Below are 15,521 nucleotides of genomic sequence, written 5' to 3'. Positions count from 1 at the left end.
TCTCGCACATCCCCAATTTTATTCGCTCCACCATTGGCGGCCGTGCCTTCAGCTGTCTAGGCCCTAAGCTCTGGAATTCCCTCCCTAAACCTCCATGACACTCTACCTCTCTCTCCTCCTTTAAGACCCTCCTTAAAACCTACCTCTTGGTCACCTATCCTAATAGCTCCTTATGTGACTCAGTGGCCAATTTTGTTTTATAATGCTCCTGTGATGCGCCTTGGGACGTTTTACTACGTTAAAGGCGCTATATAAATGCAAGTTGTTGTTGTAATAATCCATTGCAGGCTTAAACTCACATAGGAACAGCAGTAGGCCATTCAGCCCTATGAGCCTGTTCCGCCATTCTATTAGATCATGGCTGATCCGCACCATGACTCCATTTACCCTCCTTTGGTCCATATCCCTAGATATCCTCGCCTAACAAAAATCTAATCGATCTCAGTCTTGAAAATGTCAATTGGCCCCCAGTATCCACAGCCTTTTGGGGGAACAGAGTTCCAGATTTCCACTACCCTTTGTATGAAAAAGTGCTTCCTGATTTCACTCCTAAATGGCCCAGCTCTAATTTTAAGATTGTGTCCCCCTCGTTCTGGATTCCCCCACCAGTGGAAATAATTACTCTGCATCTATCCTATTGAATCCCTTTATCATTTTAATCATCTCAATTCGATTTCCCACCCTCCCTTCAGAATTCATGGGAACACAAGCCAAGTTTATACAACCTATCCTCATAGTCCCGGTATCATTCTGGTGAATCTGCGTTGTACCCCTCCAAGATCAATATATCCTTCCTGAGGTGCAGTGCCCAAAACTGAACGCAGTACTCCAGATGGGGGTCTGACCAAGGCTCTGTTCAACTGAAGTATAACTTCCACCCCTTCTATCCTCTTGGAGATCGTTTCTGTAAACTTACTCAGTGGCCTTCAACGGTCAACAATCACGCAGAAAGACTGAAGCACCGGCCAAACACAGACACTTACAACCAGAAACTGCTGCCGCGTAAACACCCTTTATCCACATTTTTAAAATTCCGTTAAATGGCATTCAGCTCAACAAGCATGGCAAAGAGTTTTCTTTTTTGCCCCCTAAAAAGGGGGTTCCTGGCAGGAATAAGGAATTCCTGAGATCACGCATTCTGCAACATTTCCAGGAAACCAAAAAAAAATATATCAACCTGGTGAAAATAACACAAGCTTGAAGATAAAAGAAATAGGAGATGAGAGTAAAGGTCAGACCAGGTAAAGAATAAGGGTAATATAAAAGGTCAGGGAACAGATACAGTTGTAGAATATAAGTATAAAATGACTGTTAAAAATAAAGTGAGTAGAAGAATTAATAAAAACAAATTAAATTGCCTGTACAGCAATGTGCACAGCATCCGAAACAAGACGGGGGAACTGGAGGCAATAATTTGTAGTGAGGAGCCAGATGTAGTATGGATAACTGAAACATGACGTAAAGAACAGGACTGGCAGTTAAAAATTATAACGTATTTAGAAAGGATAGAGATTGAAGAAGGGGGTGGGGTAGCTGTACTATTTAGAGATAACATAATGGCAGTAGAAAAAAGGGACATAAGTAAGATTAAAATAGAAACAGAATCTATATGGATTGAGACAAAGGATAAGAAGGGATCGATCACATTAATTAGGTATATTCTACAGACCACCATTAGTGGAAGGGAAGTGGAGGAAGAAATATGCAGGCAAATCTATGAAATGAGTAAAAGACATAGAATAATGATCATGGAAGATTTCAACTACCCCCAAATAAACTGGCAAGAAGGGATAGGGAAAGGGGAATGGGGTTTTTTTTTTTTTTACACAGTGTCTTCAGGACTCCTTTCTTACCCAGTACATACGAAGCCCAATGAGAGGAATCACTACTGAATCTAATAATGGGAAATGAACCAGAGCGTAGGGGAACATCCATGCAATAACGATCATAACATAATAAGGTTTAAAATAATGATTGAGAAAGACATTTGACAAAGACTAAAAGTAATGGATTGGGAAAAAAAACTAATTTTGAGGGGATGAGAATGGAACTAGGGAAGGTAAACTGGAAAAAAAATGTTGAGAGATTGAACAGCAGAGGGAAATATTTAAAACGGTGATCAATAGAGTTTAGGAGAAATGTATTCCTCTAAAAAACAAGAGCAAACTAGCCAATAATACACCACCACAGATGAATAACGAGGTACGGGTAAAACTGAAACAAAAAAAGGCATAGACTAAGTACATACATAATAAAGGAGAGGATGACAAAAGTGAATACGAAGAGATTAGAAAAGCAAAGAGGAACTATGAAATTAAATTATCAAGGAACACAAAGAAATAGTAAAGTGTTCCACAGACACATAAATAACAAAAGAAAAATCAGGATTGGGATAGAACCACTAAGGGATACACACGATAAACTCACAGGTAATGACAACGAAATGGCAGAAATATTGAATAGTTACTTTGCCTCAGTATTTACCAGGGAGACTATTATGGTGGGTATGACATTAGAAGAATAGATCAAAAAAGATGTAGACATTTAAGATAGAATGGGGTGGGGGGATAATTGATAAACTAATCAAACTTAGAGAGGATAAAATCCCTGGTCTGGATGGATTACATTCACGCATATTAAAAGAAGTTAGGGAGGAGATAGCAGAGGCACTATTACATATATATATAAAAATTAATTAGGAAAGGGAATTGTGCCAGAGGACTGGTGGACAGTTAATGTGATTCCTATGTTTAAAAATGGAGATAGAACAAGTCCAGGGAACTTTAGACCAATTAGCTTAACATCAGTGATAGGAAAGATAATGGAATCCTTACTCAAAGATGTATTAGAAAAAATATCTAGAGAAAGAAAATATAATAAAGAATAGTTGGTAGGGATTTCAGAAAGGAAATTCGTGCTTGATCAATCTTATTGAATTCTTTGAAGTAGTAACAGAAAGAGTGGACAAGGGTAATGCAGTAGATGCAATATATTTGGATTTTCAAAAGGCCTTCGATAAAGGTACCGCATAGTAGACTCACGACTAAGGTCAGAGCATGTGGAGTCAGGGGAAAGGTAGCAGAATGAATAGCAAGCTGGCTACAAAACAGAAAACAAAGAGTAGGGGTTAAAGATAGCTACACAGACTGGCAAAAGATGGGATGTGGTGTTCCACAGAGATCAGTGCTGGGACCACTGTTGTTCACAATTTACATTAACAATTTGAATTCGGGAATTGGAAATACAATTTCAAAATTTGCGGACAACACCAAATTGAGGGGTGTAGTTAACACAAAGGAAGGATGCAACAAAATACAGGAAAACATTAATAAACTTGCAGAATGGGTGTGTAAATGGCAAATGAATTTCAATATAGGTAAGTGTGAGGTGGTGCATTTTGGTATGAAGAATAAGGAGGCCACATGCTGCTTGAATAATAAGAGTCTAAATGGGGTAGAGGAGCAAAGGGATCGAGGGGTATCGATACACAAATCACAAAGTAGTGAAGCAAGTTAATAAGGCCATCAAAAAGACAAATCAAGCAACGGGGTTCATTTCTAGAGGGATAGAATTGAAAAGCAGAGAAGTTATGTTAAACTTGTATAGACTTTGGTTAGACCACACTTGGAGTACTGTGTAGTTCTGGTCTCCATAGTATAGAACGGATATAGAGGCATTAGAGAAGGTGCAAAAACGATTCACAAGGTTGATACCAGAACTGAGAGGATGTACTTATCAGGAAAGGCTGAACAGGCTGGGGCTCTTTTCTCTAGAAAAGAGAAGGCTGAGGGATGGCCAGATAGAGGTCTATAAGACAATGAAAGGATTTGATAGGGTAGATGTAGAGAAAATGTTTCCACTTGTGGAGGTGTCCAAAACTGGAGGACATAAATATAAAACAGTCACTAATAAATCCAATAGGGAATTCAGGAGAAACTTCTTTACCCAGAGATTGGTGAGAATGTGGAACATGCTACCACAAGGAGTAGTTGAGGCAAATAGCATAGATGCATTTAAGGGGAAGCTAGATAAGCATGAGGGAAAAATAAATAGAAGAGTATGCTGATAGAGTTAGATGAAGAGGAGAGGGAGGAGGCTCGTGTGGAGCATAAACTCCGGCATAGGCCAGTTGAGCCAAATGGCCTCTTTCTGTGGTGTAGACCCCATGTAACCCCTCACCCATCTCAGGAAAAATACCCAATGGGATGTATTTGCTCAGAGTCTTAACAGCTGTTTTACTGGACTACGATCTGGAGCAGCAGAGACGGAGGGAATGTTTGAGCAAAGGACGGGGAGGGGAGGTTTTGAATGGTCTGCAGAAAAATAGCATTACCCATGCTGCTACCTGAATAAATCAGGCTTGGCTCCCACTGAAAAAAAGAGAACTTCAGAATCTTTTTAATCTTCCAGTTCTGACGAAGGTCATCGACCTGAAGCGTCAACTCTGTTTCTCTCTCCACAGATGCTGCCTGACCTGCTGAGTGTTTTCCAGAGTTTTCTGTTTCTATTTCAGATTTTCAGCAACTGCAGTATTTTGCTTTGGTTTCAGAATTATTTCAATCTGCTGAAAATTAGGAGGGAAGTGGGATAAGCAAGAAAGGCCAAAAAAAAACATGACACTCCCACAAGGAGTAGTTGAGGCGAATAGCTTAGATGCATTTCAATGGAAGCTGGATAAATACACAAGGGAGAAAGGAATAGAAGGTTACGCTGATTGGGTTAGATGAAGAGGGGTGGGAGGAGGCTCCTGTGGAGCATAAATACCGGCATGGGCCAGTTCGGCCAAATGGCCTGTTTCTGTGCTGTACACTCTATGTAATTCTATGTAAAACAGGCACAGACAAGGCATTCAGAGGAACAGTCAGGGAAACATGATCAGCACCGAGAACCAGGAACAGCACAGGTTTAATGGATTGAACGGCCTCCTTCTGTGTTGTAACATTTACGAGGCACAGAGGCAGACAAAGAGAGACGATTACTGATCGCAGCTAAAGGTAGGCACAGGGGCAAATGAAGCAGGCAGCCACACAGGAGATGAAAGGAATAAACTGTAAGGATGGAATTTTAAAAGAAACAAACACGGAGAATAAAATATTTGAAATAGGAGCTGCTTCCAACCTGCTGTCCTTTATAAGGCAATCACATAGAGAACATTCTCCCTCTTCTCAGACCAAACCCTTCTCTTCTGTTAACCTAATCTCTGATCCCCTGCACCCCGGTAAAACGGAGTCTGTAAAACGCTTATACTAAATTAGAGTGGCCTTATGTGCAGGGACATTTGTTTAAAAACATTTTTTTTAAAAAAGCTAACCTTACCTGAAATATGATTTTAAATTCACAAGCTTTCGGAGGCTTCCTCCTTCGTCAGGTAAATGTTCAGGAGCTCCTTGAAGCCTACGCATTTATACATCACAGAACAATACATGGTGTTTCCAGACTGCCCCTGCAACTGCCCGTTGCCAAGGCAATCACCGTGTTCAGACAGAGAGGTGTCACCTGCAGAACCCCCGAATACACATTCAACAAAAAAACAAACAGGAAAAAAAAAAGAGAGAGGCAGAAACATCCGGAAGGCAGAGAAAGCCAGCAAATGACCCATTATATTAAAAACAGATAACATTTGTTCGCTGGTGGGGTAACGTGTAGCGTGACATGAACCCAAGATCCCGGTTGAGGCCGTCCTCATGGGTGCGGAACTTGGCTATCAATTTCTGCTCGACGATTTTGCGTTGTCGTGTGTCTCGAAGGCCGCCTTGGAGTACGCTTACCCGAAGGTCGGTGGATGAATGTCCATGACTGCTGAAGTGTTCCCCGACTGGGAGGGAACCCTCCTGTTTGGCGATTGTTGCGCGGTGTCCGTTCATCCGTTGTCGCAGCGTCTGCATGGTCTCGCCAATGTACCATGCTCTGGGGCATCCTTTCCTGCAACGTATGAGGTAGACAACGTTGGCCGAGTCACAGGAGTATGAACCATGCACCTGGTGGGTGGTGTCCTCTCGTGTGATGGTGGTATCTGTGTCGATGATCTGGCATGTCTTGCAGAGGTTACCGTGGCAGGGTTGTGTGGTGTCGTGGACGCTGTTCTCTTGAAAGCTAGGTAATTTGCTGCGAACGATGGTCTGTTTGAGGTTGGGTGGCTGTTTAAAGGCGAGTAGTGGAGGTGTGGGGATGGCCATAGCGAGGTGTTTGTCCTCATTGATGACATGTTGAAGGCTGCGGAGAACATGGCGTAGTTTCTCCGCTCCGGGGAAGTACTGGACGACAAAGGGTACTCTGTTGGTTGCGTCCCGTGTTGGTCTCCTGAGGAGGTCTATGCGATTTTTTGCTGTGGCCCGTCGGAACTGTCGATCGATGAGTCGAGCGTCATATCCCGTTCTTACTAGGGCGTCATATCCCGTTCTTACTAGGGCCACCCAACCTCAAACAGACCATCGTTCGCAGCAAATTACCTAGCTTTCAAGAGAACAGCGTCCACGACACCACACAACCCTGCCACGGTAACCTCTGCAAGACATGCCAGATCATCGACACAGATACCACCATCACACGAGAGGACACCACCCACCAGGTGCATGGTTCATACTCCTGTGACTCGGCCAACGTTGTCTACCTCATACGTTGCAGGAAAGGATGCCCCAGAGCATGGTACATTGGCGAGACCATGCAGACGCTGCGACAACGGATGAACGGACACCGCGCAACAATCGCCAAACAGGAGGGTTCCCTCCCAGTCGGGGAACACTTCAGCAGTCATGGACATTCATCCACCGACCTTCGGGTAAGCGTACTCCAAGGCGGCCTTCGAGACACACGACAACGCAAAATCGTCGAGCAGAAATTGATAGCCAAGTTCCGCACCCATGAGGACGGCCTCAACCGGGATCTTGGGTTCATGTCACGCTACACGTTACCCCACCAGCGAACAAATGTTATCTGTTTTTAATATAATGGGTCATTTGCTGGCTTTCTCTGCCTTCCGGATGTTTCTGCCTCTCTCTGTTTTTTTTTCCTGTTTGTTTTTTTGTTGAATGTGTATTCGGGGGTTCTGCAGGTGACACCTCTCTGTCTGAACACGGTGATTGCCTTGGCAACGGGCAGTTGCAGGGGCAGTCTGGAAACACCATGTATTGTTCTGTGATGTATAAATGCGTAGGCTTCAAGGAGCTCCTGAACATTTACCTGACGAAGGAGGAAGCCTCCGAAAGCTTGTGAATTTAAAATAAAATTGCTGGACTATAACTTGGTGTTGTAAAATTGTTTACAATTACCTGAAATACACAGGTAACAAAAGCTGCGAGAAATGCAACAACCGCCCCCTTTCCTTCATCGCCGTCCTGGTGAAAAACAAAGTTAACAAAAATAATAATAATAAACAACATACTCTTCTTCCACCAAAGTTCATTTCAATAAGGCGTGATTGTACAGGTGTGTCACTTTCCAAATTCATACTTTTTAATGGTAAATGGCAAAAGAAAGGTAACAAATTAGGCTTATCATATGAATAATAAGCCAAATGAGTAGGAAGCTCTAAACTACAGTGGGGGAGTTCAAAACTAGGGGTCATAAATATGAGATAATCATAATGGGGTACCGCAGGGATCAGTGCTTGGGCCCCAGCTATTCACAATATATATCAATGATTTGGATGAGGGAACCAAATGTAATATTTCCAATTTTGCTGACAACACAAAACTAGGTGGGATTGTGAGTTGTGAGGAGGATGCAAAGAGGCTTCAAGGCAATTTAGACAAGTTGAGTGAATGGGCAAATACATGGCAGATGCAGTATAATGTGGATAAATGTGAAGTTATCTACTTCGGAAGGAAAAACAGAAAGGCAGAGTATTATTTGAATGGTGATAGATTGGGAAATGTTGATGTACAAAAGGTACCTGGGAGTCCTTGTACACCAGTCACTGAAAGCAAACATGCAGGTGCAGCAAGCAGTTAGGAAGGCAAATGTATGTTGGCCTTCATTGCAAGAGGATTTGAGTACAGGAGCAAGGATGTCTTACTGTAGTTATACAGGGCCTTGGTGAGACCACACCTGGAGTATTGTGTGCAGTTTTGGTCTCTTTACCTAAGAAAGGATATACTTGCCATAGAGGGAGTGCAGCAAAGGTTCACCAGACTGATTCCTGGGATGGCAGGACTGTCATATGAGGAGAGATTGGGTCGACTCGGCCTGTATTCACTAGAGATTAGAAGAATGACAGACTGGATGCAGGGAGGATATTTCCCCTGGCTGGGGCATCTAGAACGAGGGGTCACAGTTTCAGGACATTTAGAACTGAGATGAGGAGAAATTTCTTCACTCAGAGGGTGGTGAACCTGTGGAATTCTCTACCACAGAGGGCTGTGGAGGCCAAGTCACTGAATATATTTAAGAAAGAGATATAGATTTCTAGACAAAAAAGGCATTAAGAGGTATGGGGAGAGAGCGGGAATATGGTATTGAGATAGAGGATCAGCCACGATCATACTGAATGGCGGAGCAGGCTCGAAGGGCCAAATGGCCTACTCCTGCTCCTATTTTCTATGTTTCTATATTTATCACTAATAAATCCAATACGGAATTCAGGAAAAACTTCTTTACTCAGCGTGGTCAGAATGTGGAACACGCTACCACAAGAAGTAGATGAGGCGAATAGCATAGATGCATTTAAGGGGAAGCTAGATAAACACATGAGGGAGAAAGGGATGGAAGGGTATGCTGATAGGGTTAGATGAAGTAGGGTGGAAAGAGGCTCGTGTGGAGCATAAACTCCGGCATAGGTTAGTTGGGTCGAATTCTGCGCTGTACTTTCTATGTAATACTAATTGAGTTAGACAAAATATGTAAGTGGCTGGAAGTTCAGCAGATGAGATTTAACAGACACATGTAACGCACTGCGTGTAGGAAGAAACAAAAACTGAGTGACACATGTAATCCGTGATGGTGTTGAAATAGCCACGGATGAAATTGAACGACATCTGCCAGGTATTAATAGCCATGATGTGGAGATGCCGGTGATGGACTGGGGTGGACAAATGTAAGGAATCTTACAACACCAGGTTATAGTCCAACAATTTTATTTTAAAATCACAAGCTTTCAGAGATTATCTCCATCGATAATCGATAATCTCCGAAAGTTTGTGATTTTAAAATAAAATTGGCGGACTATAACCTGGTGTTGCAAGATTCCTTACAGGTATTAATAGATTCAATGTGTCCAATCACTGCAGAACAACAATCAAGAAAACAAACAGAATGCTGAATTATATAACCAGGAAACAGTGGAGTACAAGTCAGGGGGTGTCACGCTCGAACTGCATCTTGTATTGATCACCGAGACATTTGATCCTGGAGACAGTGCAAAAAGGAGCCAGAAGGCTGATGCCTCGTGTCACAACACTGAATCATGGTTAAAAACTTGGACAATTCAGCTTAAAGGAGACAATTGAGAAGTGGCCTTAAGAGAGGTTTGCAAGACAATGTACCGTATATCCAAAATATTTCAAACTCAACAGGGCAATAGTACAAAGAGCACAGGTTTAAATTAAGTAGGTGTAAATTTAGGACTGATGTTATGAAGCTCTGCTTCACAGAGTGATCGATACATGGAATGGACTCCGAGTGGAGGCAAAAATCCCTGGAATCATTTATCAATTGGATGCCGTGATGGAAACTGTAATGTCTTTGTGGCTGGATGAGCTAAGACGAGTCAAACTTCTTTCCTCATTTTGTACCTATCTTGTCAATTACCATGGGCTCAATTTTCAAATGGAGCCGGGAAGGGGTCACTAGGGTCAATTTGAGGTCGGGAAACCCATTAGTACAAGTTTCCCGGATGTCCTTACGATTTTGTCGGTTTCCCATCCAACTGACCGGCTGATTGACAGGCTGGTCTCAGTAGGATGGGGACCAGCCAGGGAGAGGGCGGCTGCAGTTAAGTCTTTGTCTGCATGGGTGGGGGGCAGGGGGTAAAACGGGGGGGGGGCATGGGTGGGCATGAGTCAGTCATGGGGGGGGGGGGGGGAGCGGGATCGGGACAGAGGTCGGAGAATTGGGGTCCCACGATCGGGGGGGGGGGGGGGGGGGGGGGGGGGGGTGATGTCTGCGATCAGTGCAGGAAGGCTTGTTTGGCCTGGGGGAAGCACTCCTGCTCCTGCGGGCCCACAAGCTGTGCCTTTCTAGGCACTTACCTGCAGTCTTGGGCCTTCTCGCCTGCTTTCACGAGGCGTAAAACAGAAGGCCCGGGAATCCCGGCCCCTCAGGATTGAAATGGGGAATTAGTTAAAAATGGAGGCCTGAAGCCTCCATGAAAGGTTTTAAGGCCCGACCCGCCTCCTGGGAGCGGGTTGACTGCCCGCCCCTCGTCCTGCACCCGTGAAAACCAGAAATGGGCGGGTTGGGGGCAGGTCTGAAATGGTGGCAATTTTTAAAGCCCCCCCCCGCCCCCAATCCACCCGTTTTTTACTTTTAAAATCGAGCCCCATGTGTTTTCTCCCATTGTTAATGCGTTTCTTCTTAACTTTTCATTAGGATTAATTCAATGAAAAAGTTCAGCAAACTCAATTTTTGTCTTGGTCAATACCAATTTGAAGCTCCCACACCAAATAAAATCAACATAAAACATCTGGTAAAATACTGTATACAATTAAAAGTATGACATTATCATCTTTTATTCAACTAGCTGAGCCCTGTAACTCCGTAAGCTTGCATGTAAAAGGCTGATATGCCAATAAATGCACTTTAAAAAGGAGGATAGAAAATCTATGCAAAAAAAAGTGGAAAGTGAACTGGGAATTACACCTAGATTCATACAGCACAGGAGACCATTTGGCCCATCTTTGAAAGAGCTATCCAATTACTCCCACTACCCCTCTCTTTCCCCATAGCTTTACATCTATATTGTAAAAATGGCGAAATGCATTTTACGAGATGTTATTAATGGTTATCTGAAGAGTACAGAGATCTTAATGAGTGGTAAGCATGGATTTAAAAGTCAACAGGTCATGCCTCAGCAATTGACTGGAATCCCCATCCTCATTTTCTCACTACTTTTCTCCCTTCTTCCCTCTAACACACACAGGTTATAGTTTGATGACAGCTGAGCACCCTCCAGTACCTCAACCAAGTAACCATTGGGTGTACCAGGACATTTGAGTGTCGACTATTCAACCTCAGAACATCGTAGCCCAATTCTGCCTTCACCTGATGCCCTTCAACAAATTGAGGGTGGGCGGGCGGGGGTCAGTGAATAAATCGGACATGATAACCCTGGCCAAATTTCCCCCTCCCTAGTCGAGGGTTGCTGAGATTAACTGTGGGGCTGTGGCACAGACCAGGGATTGAACCTGTGATCATTTTGGTCTGCATTATTCAGCTACTCACTGGCTAAATGTGCAGAGACACTGGAGGGAGATTGGAGAGGATCACAGAATAATGGTACGTTAGTAAACAAGTGAAACTCAGAACATGACAACAAATGAAAATAGATCTGCCTGATAGACAGTGAAAGAAAGAACGAACTTGTATTTACATAGTCCCTTTCACAATCTCAGGATGTCCCAAAGCGCTTCACAGCCAATTAAGTAGTTCTGAAGTGTAATCACTGTTGTGATGTAGGAAACGCAGCAGCCAATTACGCACAGAGCAAGGTCCGACAAACAGATAATCTGTTTGGTGGTATTGGCCAGGACACCAGGAGAACTTCCCTGCTCTTCTTCGAAATAGTGCCATAGGATCTTTTACGCCCACTTGGGAGGGCAGATGGGACCTCGATTTAGCATCTCATCTGAAAGACGACACCTCCGACAGTGCAGCACTCCCTCTGCACTGGGGTGTCAGCCTAGATTTTGTGCTCAAATCTCTGGAGTAGGACTTGAACCCACAACCTTCTGACTCAAGAGTGCTACCACTACACTATAGAAGTTTCACAGGAGCCTGTACTGGGCGTCTTGCTGCTCACTGTATTCATAAATATAGATGGGAAAAGGTATTTCTTGCAACATTATGTTAAAATAAAGGCCAACTCCACTAAGCTATGTGACCACGCCATGACTACAGGGGTAGTAAATGAACTGGTCCAATTAAGTGATGCTTTAAGCATCAAATAGATTTTAATAATTCCTTTAACATTTTGTGTATTTTTGTACGGGGAAGAAAAAATAAAACGTAGAACAAAAATATTATTCAGCTCTGCTGTCAGCTATTTCATTCAATCTGTGAAAATATTTTGCAAATTTCTCAATTACCTGAAAATTGTGTTCTATGAGGTGAATGCCACGGATCAGGTTGAGAGCTCCACACATGATATTAAGGATAACCGAGAGGATCCCAACGACACTTACTGGCTCCAGTCTATAACTGGGTGCTGAGGGTAAATAAAACAAGATACTGTATTTGTGAATAGAGGCAATCTGCTATAGTGACGGTCTTTTTAATAGACGTGTCAGCCTAATACCAGGATATCGGCCCTGTGTAGATACCAGATTTTCTTGTTGTTGAGGGACAGATTTATTATTTTTCCTGTCTTTCCAATCTTATCCAACTTATTCTCTTTGGTCCCAACAGCCCTCAATTACCTCACCCAATTTAATAATGACCTAATTACCTGACCCAAGATAGTAAGTGCTGGGAAGCTATTTTGCTGTGTAGGGCATCACATCCTGTCCTTACAGCCAAAATCCACACAGGCACACACTGCAACTGGGGTTAACCAGTAGTGATAAGAAGCATGAAGCCTGATGGCTTTCCTGCTCCCTAGCATGGAAATATTGAAATCAAATCCTCTTTTTAGGGAATTTCCTGTGGCTTGGGGCTTCCCGCCCACAACATACAACATACCTCCTCCCCAAGAAAACAAGCCATTCCCAAGCCCCCACTAATGCTTGGGCATCTGCCCTTGGCAGGGTCTGAAGTAAAGCTCTTGTACCCCAATTGGAATTTGCAAGCGCTCAAAAAAAAGAGATGGCGATCTGACAGAACAGGATCCTGTGCCAAATTTGAGCCACCACTGCAACCCTCCAGCTCCCCGAGTGAGGGGGCACTCGGGCCAGGAATTCCTAGTCTGTCACAGTGTGAAGCCAACTGCACAATTCATTAGTGAGGAACCCTGATTATAACACTCTAACTTCAGACAAAGGAAGATACCATTTTTTATTGGTATATATGTTGACGTAGCCCAAGAACATTTAATTGAAGTGCTTTATGTCAGTGTCACTGCGATATTATCAGGGGCGGTGTTTGCCTTGCGGGGGGCCCCCCTTGCAAAGGTTCGGTTTAGGGCCCCTACATTTTACTAAACAATAATGCTAAATATTACCTACTTAATCTGATGTCAAATCCGCACACATATGATCGTGAAAAGGCATGTTTGCAATAGGCAATATAAAAATAGTTCGCAAAATGATAAGCGATAGAAAACACAAAAGTAAATGGTATCGAACGATTATAAAGGTCTTGAAAGCGAGAACGAGAAAGATTAACAAAAATGCTATAAGCGACAGAAAAGAGGGAACTTGTTGGAGATTTAAGTGTAGACACTCCAATGATTGCTACGATTGATCATTTTATAATTTGGGCTCACGTGGGGATATTCTTGGACCGTGGATGGGTGTCAGTCAGACTCCACAATGCTAGGCCGGGTGTTAACAACATATTGGTTGCGTATTTTCATTCATAGCAGGAAATGGGGCTGGTTTTATGACTGAATCAGGATTCTGACAGATTCTTAATTCCTTAATTTTAACCTCTATTTTGTTTTCTGAATAAATCTAAGCATTTGGAGATCCTAACCCTAACGCAGGGCATAGTTGCAGGATATGGGGTAGGCCATTTAAGTCTGAGATGAGGAGGAATTTCTTCACTCAAGAGGGTTGTGAACCTTTGGAATTCTCTACCCCAGAAGGCTGTGGATGCTGAGTCGTTGAGTATATTCAAGATCGAGAGAGTTAGATTTTTGGACTCTAGGGGAATCAAGGGATATGGGGATTGGGCTGGAAAGTGGAGTTGAGGTTGAAGATCAGCCATGATCTAATTGAATGGTGGAGCGGGCTCGAGGGGCCATGTGGCCTAATCCTGCTCCTATTTCTTATGTTCTTATGTTTGCTATCATTGAAAACTTGGTCTGATAGGTAGACAGATACCATCAAATTCAGTTAACACCTGCCCAGCCCACACCCTGTCCCTCATGGTCTGCTCTCTGCCCTTCCCGTCCTCTAATTGATCCTTGAATGTTTCTGGAATGTTAGCACACTGTCACCGAATCAGGATTGGACACAGCAACTAACTATCAGGGCGAGTCACCATGTTGCTACAATATTGGGTCGCCAATTTAAAAAAAATGACAATGGCTCTCCCCCCGCCCCCCCGATAGTTGTCACAACAGGTGGATTGAGAGAAAAGGTGATAGTAGTCCAGTCGTAGGGAGACGGTGAGTTGGTATAGAGACATCTTCGTTATGATCAGTTTCTGTTTTGGACATTGCTTGTGGAAAAAAAATTGTCAGTCTTGCTGTCTCAATATTGACAAATTGGAAACAGTTCTCCACTTCCGAGAAAAACAAAGTGCAAGTCCGGAGGCAACCCGACCGGCTCCGGGGAGGGGGTGAGGGCAAACCGACCGGCTCCGGGGGAGGGGGTGAGGGCAAACCGACTGTAACTGATCCTACAAGGGGGCAAGCAACCTTGGACCTGGTCCTGTGTAATGAGCCAGGATTAATTAATAATGTCCTAGTTAAGGATCCCCTTGGAATGAGTGACCATAACATGGTTACATTCCATATCCAATCAGAGGGTGAGAAGGTTGGTTCTCAAACAAGCGTACTGAGCTTGAATAAAGGAGACGATGATGGTATGAGAGCGGAATTGATTAAAGTGGACTGGGAAAATAGATTAAAGGGTAAGACGGTACATGAGCAGTGGTGTTCATTTGAGGAGTTATTTTACAACTTTCAAAAAAAACATATTCCACTGAGGAAAAAAGGGTGTAAAAGAAATGACAGCCATCCGTGGCTAAGTAAAGAAATTAAGGATAGTATCCGACTAAAAACAAGGACATATAAGGTAGCCAAACTTAGTGGGAGGATAGAAGATTGGGAAGTCTTCAAAAGACAGCAAAAAGTAACTAACGGATTGATTAAGAAAGGGAAGATAGATTATGAAAATAAATTAGCAAAAAATATAAAAACAGATAGCAAGAGTTTCTATAGTTATACAAAAAGAAAAAGGGTGGCTAAGGCAAATGTAGGTCCCTTAGAGGATGAGACCAGGAAATTAATGGTGGGAAACATGGAGATGGCAAAAACGCTGAACAAATATTTTGTTTCAGTCTTTACGGTAGAGGACACTAAGAATATCCCAACACTGGACAAACAGGGGGTTCTGGGGAGGGGGGGGTGGGGAGGAGCTAAATATGATTAAAATCACTAAGGAATTGTAATGGGACTCAAGGCGGATAAATCCCCTGGACCTGATGGCATACATCCTAGGGTCTTGAGGGAAGTGGCAGGAGGGATTGTGGATGCTTTGGTAATA

General features: G+C 43.3%; 1 protein-coding gene across 1 annotated transcript in view; it reads right to left on the bottom strand.

Annotated features, from left to right (window-relative positions):
* Positions 1 to 15,521, bottom strand: part of sec22c (SEC22 homolog C, vesicle trafficking protein) — a 40,403-nt gene that overhangs the window by 5,934 nt on the left and 18,948 nt on the right. Inside the window, exons 5-6 of the mRNA XM_067968261.1 lie at positions 12,240 to 12,358; positions 7,269 to 7,334 (exon numbers count right to left, since the gene is read on the bottom strand). Of these exons, the coding sequence (XP_067824362.1) occupies positions 7,269 to 7,334; positions 12,240 to 12,358 (185 nt within the window). The remainder of the gene's footprint in view (positions 1 to 7,268; positions 7,335 to 12,239; positions 12,359 to 15,521) is intronic.

Source organism: Heptranchias perlo, chromosome 2 (genome assembly GCF_035084215.1).
Source record: "Heptranchias perlo isolate sHepPer1 chromosome 2, sHepPer1.hap1, whole genome shotgun sequence".
Lineage (NCBI taxonomy): Eukaryota > Metazoa > Chordata > Chondrichthyes > Hexanchiformes > Hexanchidae > Heptranchias > Heptranchias perlo.
Note: the sequence above shows the minus strand (reverse complement) of the source record. Positions and strands in the feature narration are given on the sequence as shown.